We start from the raw sequence: 17,624 nt of genomic DNA on the forward strand, positions 1-17,624 counted from the left end.
GAGAGAGAGAGAGAGAGAGAGAGAGACTGATTTGTTCCACCTATTGATTCATTCAGTGGTTGATTCCTGACCAGGGTTCGAACCTGCAACCTTGGCGTTTCAGGACAATGCTCTAATCAGCTGAGCTACCCAACCAGAGTTCAACTCGAATTTTTAATTGAAGTTTGTAAGAGTAAATCGCTTTTTAAATAATCTGCTTTAAATGGAAGAGGATAAATTATCATATTTAAAGTTTATGCTATTGAATTTTTAACATTATGAAGAAATTTTCTTTTTAAATAGTTCAAAAGGAATTATACTTTCTTTTTTAACAATAAAGACTTCTTATTAGAGGTGTTTACATTATACAGATTAAATCTCATTATAAATTTCAAGAGACTCTTGGGGAGTGGGGGCGGCTGGGGAGAGGCCAGTGGGGGGGAAAAGGAGACTTATTTAATACTTTAAACAATAAAGAGAGACTCTTAAACTTCAGGCATTCCTGGATCTTGACAACTTTTATTTTATTTTTATTTATTTATTTTTTAAATATATTTTATTGATTTTTTACAGAGAGGAAGGGAGAGAGATAGAGAGTTAGAAACATCGATGAGAGAGAAACATAGATCAGCTGCCTCCTGCACATCTCCTACTGGGGACGTGCCCGCAACCCAGGTACATGCCCTTGACCGGAATCGAACCTGGGACCCTTCAGTCCGCAGGCCGACGCTCTATCCACTGAGCCAAACCGGTTTCGGCGGCTTGATAACTTTTATACATGAGCTCTGGCCAGTGTTCTCAGTGATTAAAGCATTGGCCTGTGCATTGAGGGGTTGTGGGTTTGACTCCTGGTCAAGGGCCCGTACCTCGGTTGCAGGTTTGATCCCCCAGCCCTGGTTGGGGTGCATGCAGGACGCAACCAATCGATATGTCTCTTTCACATTGATGTTTTCTCTCTTTCTCCTTCCACACTCTCTCTAAAAACAGAAAAGTGATGGGAAAAATAATCCTCTGGTGAGGTTTAAAAAAAATTATTATACATGAGTATTATTCAATCTACTCACCATATGTGAGTTGTCTATAGGTATAAATGGGGAACCAGGAAGTACTGATATTAAGGTAGTTCAGTATTTCTTGGTACTGGATTTTTAAGTAATGACTTAAGAGTCAATGTCTGCTTCCCTATGTTAGAACATCTCGACATCTGTATGTCCTCAGAACTACATAGAGCTATATTTTACTGAGTGCCCTGCACTAAAGGCTAAAGACCATAATGTTGTTAAGCATTGCAATTTTATGGGCCATCATTCCAAGGTTTTTTGGAACATTGGAATTTGTGGGGGTTTTTGGGGGGGGGGGGGTTGGAATTTGTTGAAGTAGCATTTGATCCATATTCAACATGTATGTCCTGAATTAGTAGGATGTACACATCCTGTCAAACACTCATTCTTTCTTGAAAAAAACATGCTACTAATGTGATTTTTTTTCCAGAAGCAATGTACATTTTCACAGTAGCAAATTATATTTGAATCCATAAAGTAAACCTTGGATGAAAACAAAACCTAACTATAAAACATAGACTGAACTTGCATGAAATAATGATGATAGAATTCAGATACTTTGATTCTGGTGAAGCAGAACCAAGAACTAATGTATTTCTGAATCATGAGTAGTTGAAATTTACAAAGAACATTTTGCTAACCACTATGCTGTACACCTGAAATTAATACAAAATAATATTGAATGTAAACTGTAATTGAAAAATAAAAATTTAAAAATAGTTTCTCAGGAATACAAAACAATATCTGACATTAGTTGAGAAGTGAGGAATTTTCTTTCCCTGAATATCTTGAAAATTGGGGAAATTTTAAGAATGTATATTGTATCCTGACTTGAGAGTTTTCTGGTAATATGCTTTGTTCCCAGGGTAGAAAAATCGTGCAAATTGTAATGTCATAAGTTATCTCTATCAGTAATTTAACAGAAAGCTCAGATGATCATTTTGCAAACTAATCTAGATTCTATTCTGTCTGATTGACAAGAGCTTAAAATGATGAAAATTGGTACGAGGAAGTAGCTTTTGAGATTGTTTCATACACAAAGGGCAGCAGTATGCTTCAAAAAGGTACATTGCAAGGGTAGAGTTAGTCTTTATGAAACATATTCATGAAAGAATATGTTTCAGCTTCTAAGATCTGCTTTTAAGACTTCCGTTCCCTGTAGTTATCAACTGCTTGTACCTGGCCTTTAGAAATTAGTATGTTAAACTGAACCAGCTTATAGGAGTAACTATCTATAGGGCTTGTTTACCAAAGAAAAGTATTGCTTAGAATAGCAAAATTATAAGCCTGTCTAAGCATGTTGTAAAGCTGTTCAAAAGTAATTCAGATCAAGTTTTGAATGGAAATGTAATGCTCAAGTTACAATCTGCTTTAAAAAGAAAAAGGAGAATATGGTTTTTTATAACCACTTTTCAAAAAAAGTGGAGGAGGCTCCTACTGTGGTTATTATTCTCAGATCATTTTCAACCTTCTAATACTGTGATGGAATAGAAAAGGCTTACTATCTAACATGGTTTTATTTGTAGGAATGAATTAATGTACTGCACTGTCTTTTCTGAGGACATGCATGGCACAAAATCCCTCACCTACTTAAATTAAATTAAATTGATATAGTTAAAATTTGGATCTCAAAACTGAGATTTCCAATCTATTCCAGAAAAGCCATCCTTTTCCCCCCACTGACTATAACTTGTTGATTATCATGGGAGATCTGCTTCACCTGCTTTTAATGATTCTGTAGTAGTTGCTTGGACTTCTCCTTAGATTTTTTAGTTTGAGGTTTATTTATCCATCTTGGCAGGTCAGATATGGTTGCCTTTTGCTTCCAAACCAATAGAATAAGTCAGTATACTTTTCACTAGTTTTGATTTCCAGCTTAGCTTTATTTCTTTTTCCGAGTTCTAAAATACTATTCCCTTTGTCCAAGTTCTCGCCACATCTTTAACGATACGGTAATGTTACATTGTTGAGCTTTCATTTGTTGTTTAAATCTTTGCTGGTTAAAATATAGAGTAGGTTTGATGATGCCATGAGTTGTAGTGAATTTTGCAAATTTAAGATGATTACTTTCTGCATTTTATTTCATCTCAGTAAAAGTCCAAATAGAATCTGGCCCATGTGGCTCAGTGTTTGAGTGTTGCCCCATGTACCAAGAGATTGCTGGTTTGGTTCCCAGTCAGGGCATATGCCTGGGTTACAGGCTTGATTCCAGTGGGGGCATGCAGGAAGCAGCTGATTGATGTTTCCCTCTCATCAATGTTTCTATTCCACTCTCCTTCTCCCTTCTACTTTCTATAAAAATCAATTTAAAAATCTTAAAAAAAAACCCCACCTAAATAGAATCTTGGGAAGGATATTAAAGGAAGAGTTTGTTAAAGGACCTACAAATAATATTCAAAATTTTTTATTATTTCTTCATTTTTTAAAATATATTTTTATTGATTTTTAGATCGAAACATTGGTTGGTTGCCTCCCATACTCACCACAACCTGGGCATGTGTCCTGACCAGGAATTGGACCAGTGACCTTTTTTTAAAATTTATTTTAAAATATACTTTTATTTTTTTAAATACATATATTTTTTTATTTCAGAGAGGAAGGGGGAGGGAGAGAGAGAATCATTGCCTCCTACATGTCCCCTACTGGGGATTGACCCCGAAACCCTGGCATGTGCCCTTGACCGGAATCAAATCTGGGACTCTTCAGTCCACAAGCCCACTCTCTATCCACTAAGCCAAACCAGCTAAGGGCCCAGGGACCTTTTTGTTGCACAGGAAGATACTCAACCAACTGAGCCACACCGGCCAGGGCTATTATTTCTTTAATATATTATAGATTTCTTTTTGCAAAATCCAAGTCTTTTTAACTTTGATAAACTCCTTTTTCTGACTTTGTATTATGGATTTTTTCCTTTAAAAGTAAAATCTTTGTAATCTTTTAATAGCCAGACATTATAATCTTGATAGTTTTATTTGCATATCTTTTAAGTAATTGTGATCTTTTCTTCTCTTCTTTATTGTTTAGTCCAAAAGAAACTCTGCCTTCAAAACCCGTAAAGAAAGAGAAGGAACAAAGGCCACGTCACTTACTCACGGACCTCCCTCTCCCTCCAGAACTCCCTGGTGGGGATCCATCTCCACCTGACTCTCCAGAACCAAAGGCAATCACACCACCTCAGCAACCATATAAAAAGAGACCAAAGTGAGTTTTTGTAGGGACCTACCTTAAGTACAGCTTTTATTACAGTGAAGAACTTTGGAGCTTAAATCTCACACTTTCTTCTACAACCCACACTAGTAGGATCATAAAAGATTGAGCCTAATGTATATCTATTATTTTATTTTAATGGATAAAAACCTACTACTTAGGAGACCCATTCATCTACATTCACAGATACGTAGCTGTTGTTATTTTTTTTAGAAAAGCAATAATTTCCCCAATCCAAATATATCACGAACATTGATCCCATTGTATCTTTTGAGTTCATAATATTTAGAGTATTGAAGGAAAAAAAAAAGCCCTTATACTCAGGGTGTGTAAGCCATGTACATATTAATGAAATTAATAGATGTGGGATTTTTTTTCTTTAATCACATGAATTGCCACACCATAAATGTAGTAGAATCTGGGTTTGATCTTCTGATTGTTAGCATTCCTCTCTTAAAGAAAAGTTACTTTTCTTGAGTACTTATTATTGCCAAAGTTTTCTATTTTTATTGTAGGGATTCTTTTCCCATTCTATAGGTGAGTAAGCAAATACTTAATAGAGGTCAGAAACTAAGCAGCAAATCTACTTTATCTTGTGTCTTCCTGAAGTAAAAAAAAATCTGTGTTTTAGCCATCGTGAGAGACGGCTTAAACTATTTATTTCATATTATTTAATTCCTGCCTTTTTAATAAAGAAATTCATAGAAGACTCGGGAGTTAGAGAAATCATAAAAGAATTTTTTTTTTTTTTTTTAGTAGACTTAATTTTAAAAAGCAACTTTTTGTTTTGCCATTTTTAGAATTTGTTGTCCTCGTTATGGAGAAAGAAGACAGACAGAAAGTGATTGGGGGAAACGCTGTGTGGACAAGTTTGACATTATTGGGATTATTGGAGAGGGAACCTATGGCCAAGTATATAAAGCCAAGGACAAAGACACAGGTAAATATTGCCACGAAAGTTAGATGTCAGGTTAAAAAGTTAGCAATACTGATGTCTTAAGTGGACTTATCAAAAGTAAGTTTTGGGTTTTAATTTGGTCTCTAAAAGTTAGTAAATAGACTAAAATTTTCCAAAAGAATAGTATAATTATTACAGTTTAAAAACCCTCCTCTTTTTCGTTGTCTTTTGTAAATGTTTTATAATAAGCTTGCTTGGAATTTAAGAGAGGGTAAAAATAAAATGTGTACATTGCTCTTTGTTTGATAAGGGGCTTAGTCCTTGAAGATAAAATAATGTAGTTGAATTATTGGTGTATTTTAATAACCAAAATGTTTAAGCCTAACTGATTATGGGATTTATAAAAATTCAAGTCTTAAAGAAATCAAAGATAAGAAAGGGAACTTAGGGACTTTTTTTTTAAGATATAAAAGCATTAAAATAGGCATTAAGTCAGTCTTTCAGAGCAAGGGCATATATTGACTAGATGGTAGCCAAAAAAATGCTAGTTGATACTATAATAATTTGAATTTATTGTGACAGGAGAGCTAGTGGCCCTGAAGAAGGTGAGACTAGACAATGAGAAAGAAGGCTTCCCAATCACAGCCATTCGTGAGATCAAAATCCTTCGGCAGCTAATCCACCGAAGTGTTGTTAACATGAAGGAAATTGTCACAGATAAACAAGATGCACTGGATTTCAAGAAGGACAAAGGTACAAGCAAAGAACTATGTACAGGGTAGATTAGTACATCTTATTTTTCTTTCTTAGCATATTGCCTGTTTGCATTGTTTATAGTTTTTACTAAACTCCAACTTTTTACTTGAACCTATACCAGAATTAAGATGTCAGTTAGCATATTGCTTTTGTGTTGAATAATGTTTATTTTATAAAATGTCCATTTTTCAGTGTACTCATATACTTTTAGAAATTATTGTTAATTATTAAAATTAGTGTTTGCTGTACCACTTAAAGTCTTTTTTTTTACAAATTATAATAACAATTATGGAAATTAAAACCCAGATTTATCAGTTACTTTCATTTCTTAAAATTTTTAATTATTTTAATTATAGTTTACAAGCAATATTATATTGCTTTCAGATGTACAACATAGTGATTAGACATTCATATCCCTTATGAAGTGATCACCACAAGTTTAGTAACTGTCTGTCACCATGCTGTTATTACATTACTAGTAACCCCAAGCACCAAACAATGCGCCAGTAGCTTGCTGCCGCCCTCCTATAGCTCTCTGCCCACTGCCCCCCCATAGCTTGCTGCCCTGCCCCCTCTTGTAGCTCTCTGCCGCCCGCTTGTAGCTCACTGCCCCACCCTCCTGCTGATCCGTGATCCAGTCGTTATGTGGTCCGTTGTTATGTAACGACCATTTGCATATTACATCTTTATTATATAGGATAGGATTACTGGCTATATCCCCTATGCTGTACATTATATCCTGGTGACTAATTTTATAATTAGCAACTTATACTTAATTCCTTTCACCTTTTTTGCTTATATCCTAATGCCTCACCTATCTGGTAGCCATCAGTTTGTCCTCTGTATCTATGAGTTTGTTTCTTACTCTCATTTTTACATCATCCCTTCTGGTTATTGTTTATGTGCATCCATATTTTTACATAGCTTTTCACTGATACAGTTTAGAATTCAGTGCAGGTGTTTCTAAATCTTCATGTTTGTTTTCCTGGATTTTTAATTTTTGTCTATTTGGGCGATAAAATTGGTTTTTTTTGTTCCCGTACTTATGTTTGAAGTAGTCTATATATGACATCTAATATACTTTTATTGAAATAAGTCTGAAGGTTTAGAGATGGGCAGCTGTGAAGACATGGCATGTGTGAATATAATCTAGAATGTTACAAGAGAATATGATTGGGAAGAAAAGAATGTATAAACTTTGCCCTAGCTGGTTTGGCTCAGTGGATAGAGCGTTGGCCTGTGGACCAAAGGGTGCCAGGTTCGATTCCCGTCAAGGGCACATACCTTGGTTGCAGGCTCCTCCCTGAACCGGGCACTGATCAGGGCTTGTGCAGAAGGCCACCAATCGATGTGTTTCTCTCACATTGATGTTTCTCTCTGTCTTTCCCTCTCTCATCTACTCTCCCTAAAAATCAGTGGAAAAATATCTCCGAAAAATATTCCTGGTTGAAGATTAACCAAAAATAATATACAAACTTATAGTTGTAAAATAAGTCAGGGGCCTGGCCCGACCAGTATTGCTCAGTGGTTGAGCAATGACCTATGAAACAGGTCATGGTTCAATTCTGGGTCAGGGCACATGCCAGGTTTGTGAGCTCGATCCCCAGTAGGGGGGTGTGCAGGAAGCAGCCGATTGGTTATTCTCTCTCACCGTTGATGTTTCTTTCTCTCCCTCACCCTTCCTCTCTGAAATCAATAAAAATATATTTTAAAAAAATAAGTCAGTGGGATGTAATGTACAATATAGGGACTATAGTTAATGATACTGTATTAACTAGTGTACTGACCAGTGATTACTAGACATACTATGGTGATCCCTTCATAAAGTATATAACAGTTGAATCTCACTATGTTGTGTACCTAAAGCTAATATAATATTGTATGTCAACTATAATTAAAAATAAATTTTACAAAAACAGAATTGAAGTATATAAATTTAGAATGTAATGGATTAATCTGGACTTATTTACATAGTCTTAAAGATATTAGCAATAGGGAAGTAGCACCTCTGTAGTTGGGTAGAACTACTTTTAAAGCAATTAAAAGGGAATTCTGCTTATGTAATAGTATTTAGATAAATTTATGAAAGTTAGATCTGATACTGGGTTTATTTTGGGGAATAATACTCTGAATATTCCATGTTAGAGAGAGAGGAAGGGAGAGGTATAGAGAGATAGAAACATCGATGAGAGAGAAACATCATTGATTGGCTGTCCCCTGCATGCCCCCCACTGGGGATTGAGCCTGAAACTCGGGCATGTGCCTTGACCAGGAATTGAACTGGTATGGATAGACACTCAACCACCAAACCACACAGGCCGGGCAAAATTAATTATTTTTTAAATAATAAAATGATGGATGTGATGTATGCCCATTGTGGAAAAATTGAAAATATCTATAAAAGGCTAATATGCAAAGTGTTCCTCTGCTCGTCTGATGGGTCACTATGACACACACTGACCATCGGGGCAGACGCTCAATGCAGGAGCTGCCGAGCTGCACTGACTTGGCAGCAGCGGTTCTCAGGTGACACACCCGAAACCAGAGAGGAGGGAACCCGATTCCTTGTGGGGCTGTGTGATTCCACCTTTGGCCGTGGGTTATGTTATTGCTGGGGCACTATTGGCCCTGAATCTGGTTTACTACACGCTTGCATTTGTGTTCCACACCCTGTATGACAGCAACTTTGCAGAATGCCCTCTTGCACTCTGGGACCCCTTAAGGGATGTCTGAGAGCCGGTTTTGACCCAATCCCTGCAGGCCAGGCAGAGGGACCCCGCTCACTCTGCAGATGCCTTTCAAGCCACGGTGCCACCCCAGATGTGGCCGGCTGGGAAGGGACTGTGGGAGGTTGGCTCCAGGGCATGTCCGGCCCGTCTCGCACAGTCCCGCCCCACTGGCCATTTTCTAATTAATTTCCTTTCAACGTGCACAATTCGTGCACCAGGACACTAGTAGAAGAATAAGAAAAAGAAAATAGCAATCAGTTTTCTCTCACTCCAATCCAGTATACCATAGAACCACTCACTATAGTATTAGCATTTTGGCATATTTCTTTCTAGTACTTTATATTATATATATATATATTTATCTTAACATTACTGGGATCAAATATAGTTAGTGTTTTATAGCTTGTCATAAGCAATTTCTCATATCATTAACATGTTTTAATGACTGTGCATAAAGGTAGATGAATCCAAATTTACTTCATCAGTCAGTGTTGAGCAATTAATTGCCAGTTTAAAAATATATTAACAGTGCATTGAACATCTTTGTACATAAATCTTTACATTTAGATTTATTTCTTAATATAGTTTCTGAGACATAGAATTATTTGGTCAAAGGGATTTTCATATTTATTTCATATTCATTTTCATATTTATTGTTAGATTGCTTTTAAGAAAGAGAGTAATAATTTATGTCCCACCAGTGAGTGTCCATTCCATTTTATCTTCCCTAACATTGAGTACATATTTTTAAAAAATGGTCATCTTGATAGGTGAAGTATATTGTTTTGAATTGCATTTCTTATATTTCATCTGAGTTTTTTTCCATGTTTATTAGTTTTACATATTTTCTCTTTTTTGAGTTATCCTTTGTCTCCTTATCTTTTACAGTTTTGTGCTTTTCTTATTAATTTGTATGAGGTGGTAGCTAAATCTCTCTAAGATATTCCTTAACTTTTTGGGGTCATGAACTCTTTAAACATGGATCCATTTTTCAAAAAAATATGTTTAATATGTTGCATACATATATCTTTAAAATGTTGCATACTGTTTCAGAGAGTTCGAAGAGTCCTTCAAGCCTACCCCTAGATTCTGAATCCTTGCCTTTATGTTACCAGGAGACAGATGTTTAGACCGGATAAATCATTGTCTAACTAGGTCTAGTATTTCTTAATGTTTGGTATTTGTCTCTATTATGAACCCTGTTGAAAGTGGCATTATGGTATGGATTTCAAATCTTTTACAGTTCTCTAAAAGTACTTTTTTTATCTGCTTCTAAATTTAGGGAGTTTAAATAGATGATTCATCTTTCTTTCATTACTAAATACTATGAAATTTACTAACAATTTATACTAAATAGACTGTGCTTCCCCCTTCTCCCCTCCAGCATATTATGTGAGTCCTATTAATGAATATAAAGATTTCTACAAAAGTAGTCATAGGCAGTATGTAACAAAATGGGCATGGTTGTGTGTTACAAATAAAACTGTATTTACAACAGACAAGCAGACTGGATTTGCCCAAGGTCTATCATTAGCCAATTGACTTAGATCATAAAAGACTAGTAATAATGCAACATGATTGGGGCAGTTGTCCTCCTCAAGGCATATAGTAGTCTAAAGAGTTCTGGACTAGGAGTCAAAAGATTAATTCAAATAGTTTTGTTACTTGTTATTAGAAAGGGCAAGTTATGCAACTACTCTGAATTTCAGTTTCTTCATCTATAAAATTAAGCAATTGTTTCAGAGGGCTTTATGGTCAACTCCAAAATTATGTTAAAATTTGAAGCATTGTAATTTAATAATCCTTTTTCTATTGTTTTTAATTTTTCTTTTATCCTATGTAGGTGCCTTTTATCTTGTATTTGAGTATATGGACCATGACTTAATGGGACTGCTAGAATCTGGTTTGGTGCACTTTTCTGAGGATCATATCAAGTCATTCATGAAACAACTAATGGAAGGATTGGATTACTGTCACAAAAAGAATTTCCTGCATCGGGATATTAAATGTTCTAACATTTTGCTGAACAACAGGTAATATAGTAAAACTAAATGAGGTTAAGCATTTTTTCCTTTCTGAGCCCCTTAGTTTCAATTAGTTGGGGTTATAGGTAGAGCCAGTCATACAGTTTTTTGCGTTTACATACACATCTGGTGTTTGTACCTTAGGAACAACTTATAATAGGGGTATCCTGATCTGCAGTCTCCAGACTCAGTGTTGATAAGGAATTAACAGAGGTAGGATTGTAACTTGCAAACATTTAAGGGAATCAAATCATATCCTACAGGACTATTCAGAGAGTTTTTGCCATAGTTAGTAAATAATATTCAAACATACATTGAGTTCTTTCTTTTTTTAATTTAAAAAAAAATTTTTTTTAATTGCTTTTAGAGAGGAAGGGAAGGGAGGAGGAGATAGAAATCAATTAAGAGAGAGAATCATTGATTGGCTGCCTCCTGCATGCTGCCTCTTGGAGATCGAGCCAGCAATCCGGGCATGTGCCCTGACTGGGAATCTAACCATTACTTCCTGGTTCATAGGTTGATGAACTGAGCCACTCTGGCTGGTCTCTTCAGAAGTTTTTATCATCTACTTTCTTCCTCTCTGACTGTTTGCCTAAATTCCATTGGTAATATCAGATGTATTATGCACAGTTGTCATTGGTGATAGTCCTATCTATTGAGGAATAAAAAGGAAGTTTGACACTATTAAAATCAGGCCAGTATTTGTTTCTTTAGGAAATTGGGCTGTTTACAGCCACCTTTGTCTGATTCACTCATTGTTTTTTTGTTTGTTTTTTAAAAATATTTTTATTAATTTCAGAGAGGAATGGAGAGGGAGAGAAAGATGGGAACATCAATGATGAGAGAGAATCATTGATCTGCTGTCTCCTGCACACGCCATACTGGGGTTCAAGCCCACAGCCTGACATGTGCCCTGACTGGGAATTGGACCCGTGGCCTTCAGGTTCATAGGTCTATGCTCAACCACTGAGCCACACCGGTCGGGCAGATTCACTCATTGTTTTCAACATTTCTGTTTAAAAATTGGACAAACATAAATAGCAATATGAAATGATTCTGACATATTTTTTGGTCTTTGTGGAGTGGGGTGACCAACCATGCAGGGTTACCCAGGACTGTTCTGGTTTCAGTGCTGAAAGTCCTACATCGGGTGGTTGGTTGGTCACTGGAGAGCTCCACGTTTAGTAGGGGAGCTAAACAAATAAATTGCTCAATTCAATAAACTTTTTATTAAGCCATTTTATTCCTTGAATTTGGGAGCGCCTGGGGAGATGCAGTGTAGAGGAATGAATAGGAATTTATCGGGAAGACTGACAACAGAGGGCCGAGTTTCTAGGCAAAATAAATTGCATTGACAAAAGCACATAAATGTGAAAATAACAGCATGTCTGGAAAATGAAAAAATCAGTATTGCTAGGGTAAAGCTGGACAGTTGCAAGAACCAATTTAAGGATCTAGTATAAGTCACTAAGGAGGTTAAACTTCATAAGTGACAGCCACTGAAGGATGTTGGTTCAGTTAATTCTTTGTTTTTAAATTATAAAACTAATGCATTATTTTAAGTTAAAAAATATATAAACTGCATATATTTGTACTTAAATATCTTTTTGAGACAAAACATGGTGTTGAGATTTCTTTCTTTCTGTTGCTATCTCTATGACCCAGAATTCTCAGTAAAGCTGGGCGTAGTTAATTTATATCTATAGTCGTAATGTTTCAAGAACTTGATGGTTATCGGCTTGCAGCTTTCTGTACTATAGTATTATCATACTTTCTTCTGTTCCTTTTGCGCTTCCATGGGGGATGTTTCAGGCAAGGGAATAACTACAATCCTGCTCGGTGTCTTTTCTGGTTGGTGCGTCAGGCCCCTCCCTGTTCCTGATTTCCCACAATCAGGAAATTCAAGAAGCTAGGTGGGATGTAGGAGTCACATAGTCTAGCTATTATATGTAGCTTTTGCTCTTCCCATTTAATTCTCTCTACACAGAGACTTCTGGGTGATATTACCTGGAGAGAATGGTAAGGAGACCTCAGCTGGAGAAGAAAGAGAAAGCAGTTGATAAGAGAGGGAGGAGAGCAGGGGTAGTAAGTCATGTGGGAGTTCCAAGCTAGCAGTATACATGGATTCAGGAGTTATCAAGCATAGAAAAAATGTCAGAAGATAGAACCCAAGGGAATGGGTAGAGAAAGAGGAAGAAAATAAAGTATATCACGAATGCAAAATAGCCAAGTTTAAGAAGTGAGTGGCCATAGATGTCCAATGATGTAGACAGATTATAAGACTTATAAGAATGTGAAAATTAAAAGGTCAGTGGTGACTGTGGGGTAAGTGGATGGGTAAGACAATTAATAGGAAGGTGATGGTAGATGTGTCTTTAATTTTATATTTAAGGATACAGAGGTTTGAATATATTTAAATGCTAATGGAATAGAAAATCAATAAAAGTTGAAGATTCAGGAAAGATTCAGAACAATTTAAAGGAGGGAGGGTCTAGAGGAGTTGGGATCAAAGCCACAGGTGATAGTAGCCACAAATGTAGGTGTTGATTAGCCTTGAAAAGGAGAAGAGATCGCCAAACTTGTTCTGTAGTTAAAGGAAGGGGAAGAAGGTTATAGGTGCAAAAAGTTTATAGGTAACATGATGGCTTCTGTTTTCAATGCAGGTCATTTACTGAGAGTAGTGGGAAGGGGTGGATTAGGTGCTAGTAATATTTAGGTCTGGCCTATTTTTCCATAACTATGTCTATTGCCATTTTAACTTTTAGTCTACTATGTTCCTTGAGTCGTGGACCATCTCAGGCTCTCAGAGTAAGATGCCAAGAAATTTGAGGAACCCTTTTTGTCCCATTATAAAATTCATGTCAGCTATTCCTTTCCATTTTGCTTTTCTCAGAATTTGGTTATAAATTGACCTTTAAAATGTAATGATGTTTGGAGCAAGTATGTAAGATGCCCATAATCTTTACTAGAAATGATTAGAGTTGATTTAATGTAAAATTTTGTTGTTACAGGCATACTTTGGAGATTTTGCTAGTTTGGTACCAGATCACCACAATAAAGCAAATATCACAGTAAAGTGAATCATACAAATTTTTTAGTTTCCCAGTGCATATAAAAGTTATGTTTACACTATAGTCTGTTGAGAATACAACAGCATTATGTCAAAAAAAATGTACATAACTGAATTTTAAAAATACTTTGTTGCTAAAAAATGCTAACCATCAATTGAGCCTTTAGTGAGTCCTAATTTTTTTGCTGATGGAAAGTCTAAGCCCACAGTACTTACATATAACTGTGGGCTTGCTAGAAATCCTAATTTTGGGGCTATGACCTACTGAATCAGCTTCTCTGGCAGTAGGGCTCAGGATACTTTTAATAAGCTTTCCAAGTGATTTTTATTTCATATTACAGTTTGAAAAACCCTCTAAGGTCATAGTTGTATATCATTACTAGAGGCCGGTGCACGAAATTCATGCACAGGTAGGGTCCCTAGGCCTGGCTGGCGATCAGGACTGATTGGGGCCTTCTGGCTGCTGACTGGGGCCTTGAGGACCCCTGTCCTAGAACATCTATATATATAAAAGGCTAATATGCAAAGTGTCCCCTCAGGAGTTCGACCGAGAGACTATGCACACAGTGGCAGCAAAAACACCCGGTGGGCCGGATAAATGTTTTCAGTGGGCCGCATGTGGCCCACGGGCCGTAGTTTGAGGACCCCTGTTGTAGGAAGTGATGGTAATATGTTGGTAGAAGGCCTCATTCATCATAAAAATTGTTAGCTCAGATCAAAGCTATTGTCCCTGTTTGAAAAAAATCTTGATAGCCACAGTGTTTACTTTTTATTATGAAAAAGTCAAATTACAAGAAAAAGTTGAGACTAATATAATTAATTACATATACAATTAACATTTTATTATAGTTGCTTTTATTTTTCTGCTTGAGTTATTTATTTTGTTTTAAAATACATTTTTATTGATTTTAGAGACGAAGGGAGAGGGAGAGAGAGAGAGAAACATCAATGATGAGAGAGAATCATTGGTCGGCTGCCTCCTGCACATGCCCCACACTGGGGGTCGAGCCCCAAAACCCAGGCATGCATCCTGACTGGGAATTGAACCCTGACCTCCTGGTTCATAGGTCGATGCTCAACCACTGAGCCATGCAGGCTGGGCTCTGTTTGAGTTATTTTAATTACAGACATCATTACATTTGACCCTAAATACAAAATTATTACCTACTAGAGGCCCGTTGCACGAATTTGTGCACGGGTGGCGTCCCTTGACCTGGCTGGCTATCGGGGCCAATCAGGGCCGACCAGCGGGCGGGGTGGGGGGAACCATGGGAGGTTGGGGGTGGGAGTGCACTGACCACGAGGGGGCAGCTTCTGTGTTGAGCCTCTGCCCCCTGATGTTCAGTGCACATCATAGCTACCAGCCGTTCATTCAGTTGTGTCATCATAACGGTCATAACGGTCACTTAGGCTTTTTTATATATACAGATTATTTTCTAACACTCAATCCATATATTTTTTCAGTTATGTCAAAAATATCTTTTGGCCGAGACCGGTTTGGCTCAGTGGATAGAGCATCGGCCTGCGGACTGAAAGGTCCCGGGTTCGATTCCGGTCAAGGGCATGTACCTGGGTTGCGGGCACATCCCCAGTGGGAGATGTGCAGGAGGCAGCTGATTGATGTTTCTATGTTTCTCTCTCATCGATGTTTCTAGCTCTCTATCTCTCTCCCTTCCTCTCTGTAAAAAATCAATAAAATATATTTTTTAAAAAATATCTTTTGTATACTTAGTTTGGATTTTGAGTTGGATTTAATTGTTAGGCCTCTGAATTCTCTCTTAATCTAGAACAGCCATTTCTCCCCCCTGTAATAAGTATTTAATCATGAGGGTCTAGCCACTGTTTGCCAAGACATAAAGGAAATTTTTAGTTGAGTCAAATCCAAAAATTAGTAGTTTTCCCCCAAAAAAAGCCCTAAGGCTTAGTAACCCTAAGGTTACTGGAGTAATCAAAAGAGACTTAACCTGGGAAAGAAGGTTAAAAGCAGAGATTAAAATCAATTTTTGTAAATCCTCTAACTCCTAAATTAACAGTTAACTTTTTAGGTATAATTTGGAGATTATTGCTGTTAGTTATGAAAATAATTGATTTTGTTTTACAGTGGGCAAATCAAGCTAGCAGATTTTGGACTTGCTCGGCTCTATAACTCTGAAGAGAGGTGAGACATTTAACAAAATTACATGTGGGAAATAATGCTTTTTATTCTTGGATATTCTAGTATCCTGCAAGTTGCAATAATTTTCTAAATGTATTACTACCTAGGTTATAGAAAGTAAATTCTATCTTAAGTTCTTGGATCAGCCTTAAACTAAAATAAATCAACCCAACTTCTACTTTGGAACTATTAGGTTGCTGTGGAGTTGTTTTGATAGTCCCAGCTTCAATAGGCAGCTATTTCTATTTGCATTTAATTGTACAAGTATTTTATATCAGAAGCTATTGTAAATTTATGTCATGATTGTTTTTTACATTTCAGTCGCCCTTATACAAACAAAGTCATTACTCTGTGGTACCGACCTCCAGAACTTCTGCTGGGAGAGGAGCGTTACACACCAGCCATAGATGTTTGGAGCTGTGGGTAAGGATCCCTTTACTTTTTCTTTTCTTTGTAACTCACGTATTGTTGAACTTGTATCTTGTTCTCTCTCTACATTGATTTTTGTAGCTTTCTTTCTTTTTCTTTTTTTTTAGTTTAAAAGGATGGGGATAAACTTTTAGCCAAATTTCAGAGAAATCTGTTGTTGAATATTTCTTAATATCAGAGCTACTTTTGATTTATATATTTATTTTATTTTATTTTATTTTATTTTATTTTATTTTATTTTATTTTATTTTATTTTATTTTATTTTATTTTATTTTTTTGTACTGCCCTCACTAGTCGTTCATTGGACAGTAGCGCAACCCCAAGAAAAAGATGGTTGGCTCAGAGATAACTTTTTAAACATTTCAATTGTCTTTTTATTTCTTTTAACTTAGTTTGAATTGGGATCCATATACAGTCAAATCAGATTCATAGATTGCAATTGCTTATCTCAAGTCTTTTAATTATAGATTCTCCCTCTATCTATCTTGAGTCCCCTTATCTCCTTGACAATTTCCTTAGAAGAAACTGGGTCACTTATTCTGTACAGTTTCCCACAGTCTGGATTTTACTGATTGCATTCTTATGTTGTTGTTTGTTTTTGACATGGTTCTCTATTCCTTTCATTTTCTGTATATTGTAGTGAATTTAGGTTTGATTCCCAATCACCCATTGACCTTGAAACTACTTTACAGGTGGTTTTGAGTACTTCTGACAGATTATCAAAATGGTACATGAGAGTTGCGGTGGGGGGAGAGGGGGCAGTGAGAGCCTCTGCCCAGAGGACAGGCAATAACTTTGTACGTTATCTGTAAAAATTTGAAAACAGCAAAATAATCCACTACAGATTAGTCTGCCCTTTTTTAAAAAAAAAAACACTTTTTTTTTTATTGATTTCAGAGAGGAAGGGAGAGGGAGAAAGAGAGAGATAGAAATGTCAGTGGTGAGAGAGGATTATTGATTGGCTTTCTCCTGCACGCCCCCTACGGTGGATTGAGCCTGCAACCTGGGCATGTGCCCTTGACTGGAATTGAACCTGGGACCCTTCAGCCTGCAGGCCTCTGCTCTATCCACTTAGCCAAACCAGCTAGGGCTAGTCTGCTTTTTATTATCACCTTATATAGGCAATTCTGGTAAAATATTTATTCCTACTAGGGTAGATTTACACACATATATACACCACTTTACATAACATATAATTTTCTCTTTTTGAAATGTTATCAGCTGTTAATGATTCACATCCATTAATTCATTTGTGGTTGTTTTGTGATGGTGATATTCTAATTATATCATTCCTTTCTGGAATAAAGATAACATA

At 36.5% G+C, this 17,624-nt stretch overlaps 1 protein-coding gene across 11 annotated transcripts in view; it reads left to right on the forward strand.

The window, feature by feature from the left end:
* CDK12 (cyclin dependent kinase 12) overlaps positions 1–17,624 on the forward strand; it is a 79,966-nt gene that overhangs the window by 12,168 nt on the left and 50,174 nt on the right. For all 11 annotated transcript variants that reach the window (XM_059670870.1, XM_059670868.1, XM_059670869.1 and 8 more), the window contains exons 3-8: positions 4,065–4,241; positions 5,048–5,187; positions 5,728–5,898; positions 10,474–10,663; positions 15,826–15,882; positions 16,201–16,302. In XM_059670870.1, the coding sequence (XP_059526853.1) occupies positions 4,065–4,241; positions 5,048–5,187; positions 5,728–5,898; positions 10,474–10,663; positions 15,826–15,882; positions 16,201–16,302 (837 nt within the window). The remainder of the gene's footprint in view (positions 1–4,064; positions 4,242–5,047; positions 5,188–5,727; positions 5,899–10,473; positions 10,664–15,825; positions 15,883–16,200; positions 16,303–17,624) is intronic.

The sequence above is a fragment of the Myotis daubentonii genome, chromosome 16 (genome assembly GCF_963259705.1).
Source record: "Myotis daubentonii chromosome 16, mMyoDau2.1, whole genome shotgun sequence".
NCBI lineage: Eukaryota > Metazoa > Chordata > Mammalia > Chiroptera > Vespertilionidae > Myotis > Myotis daubentonii.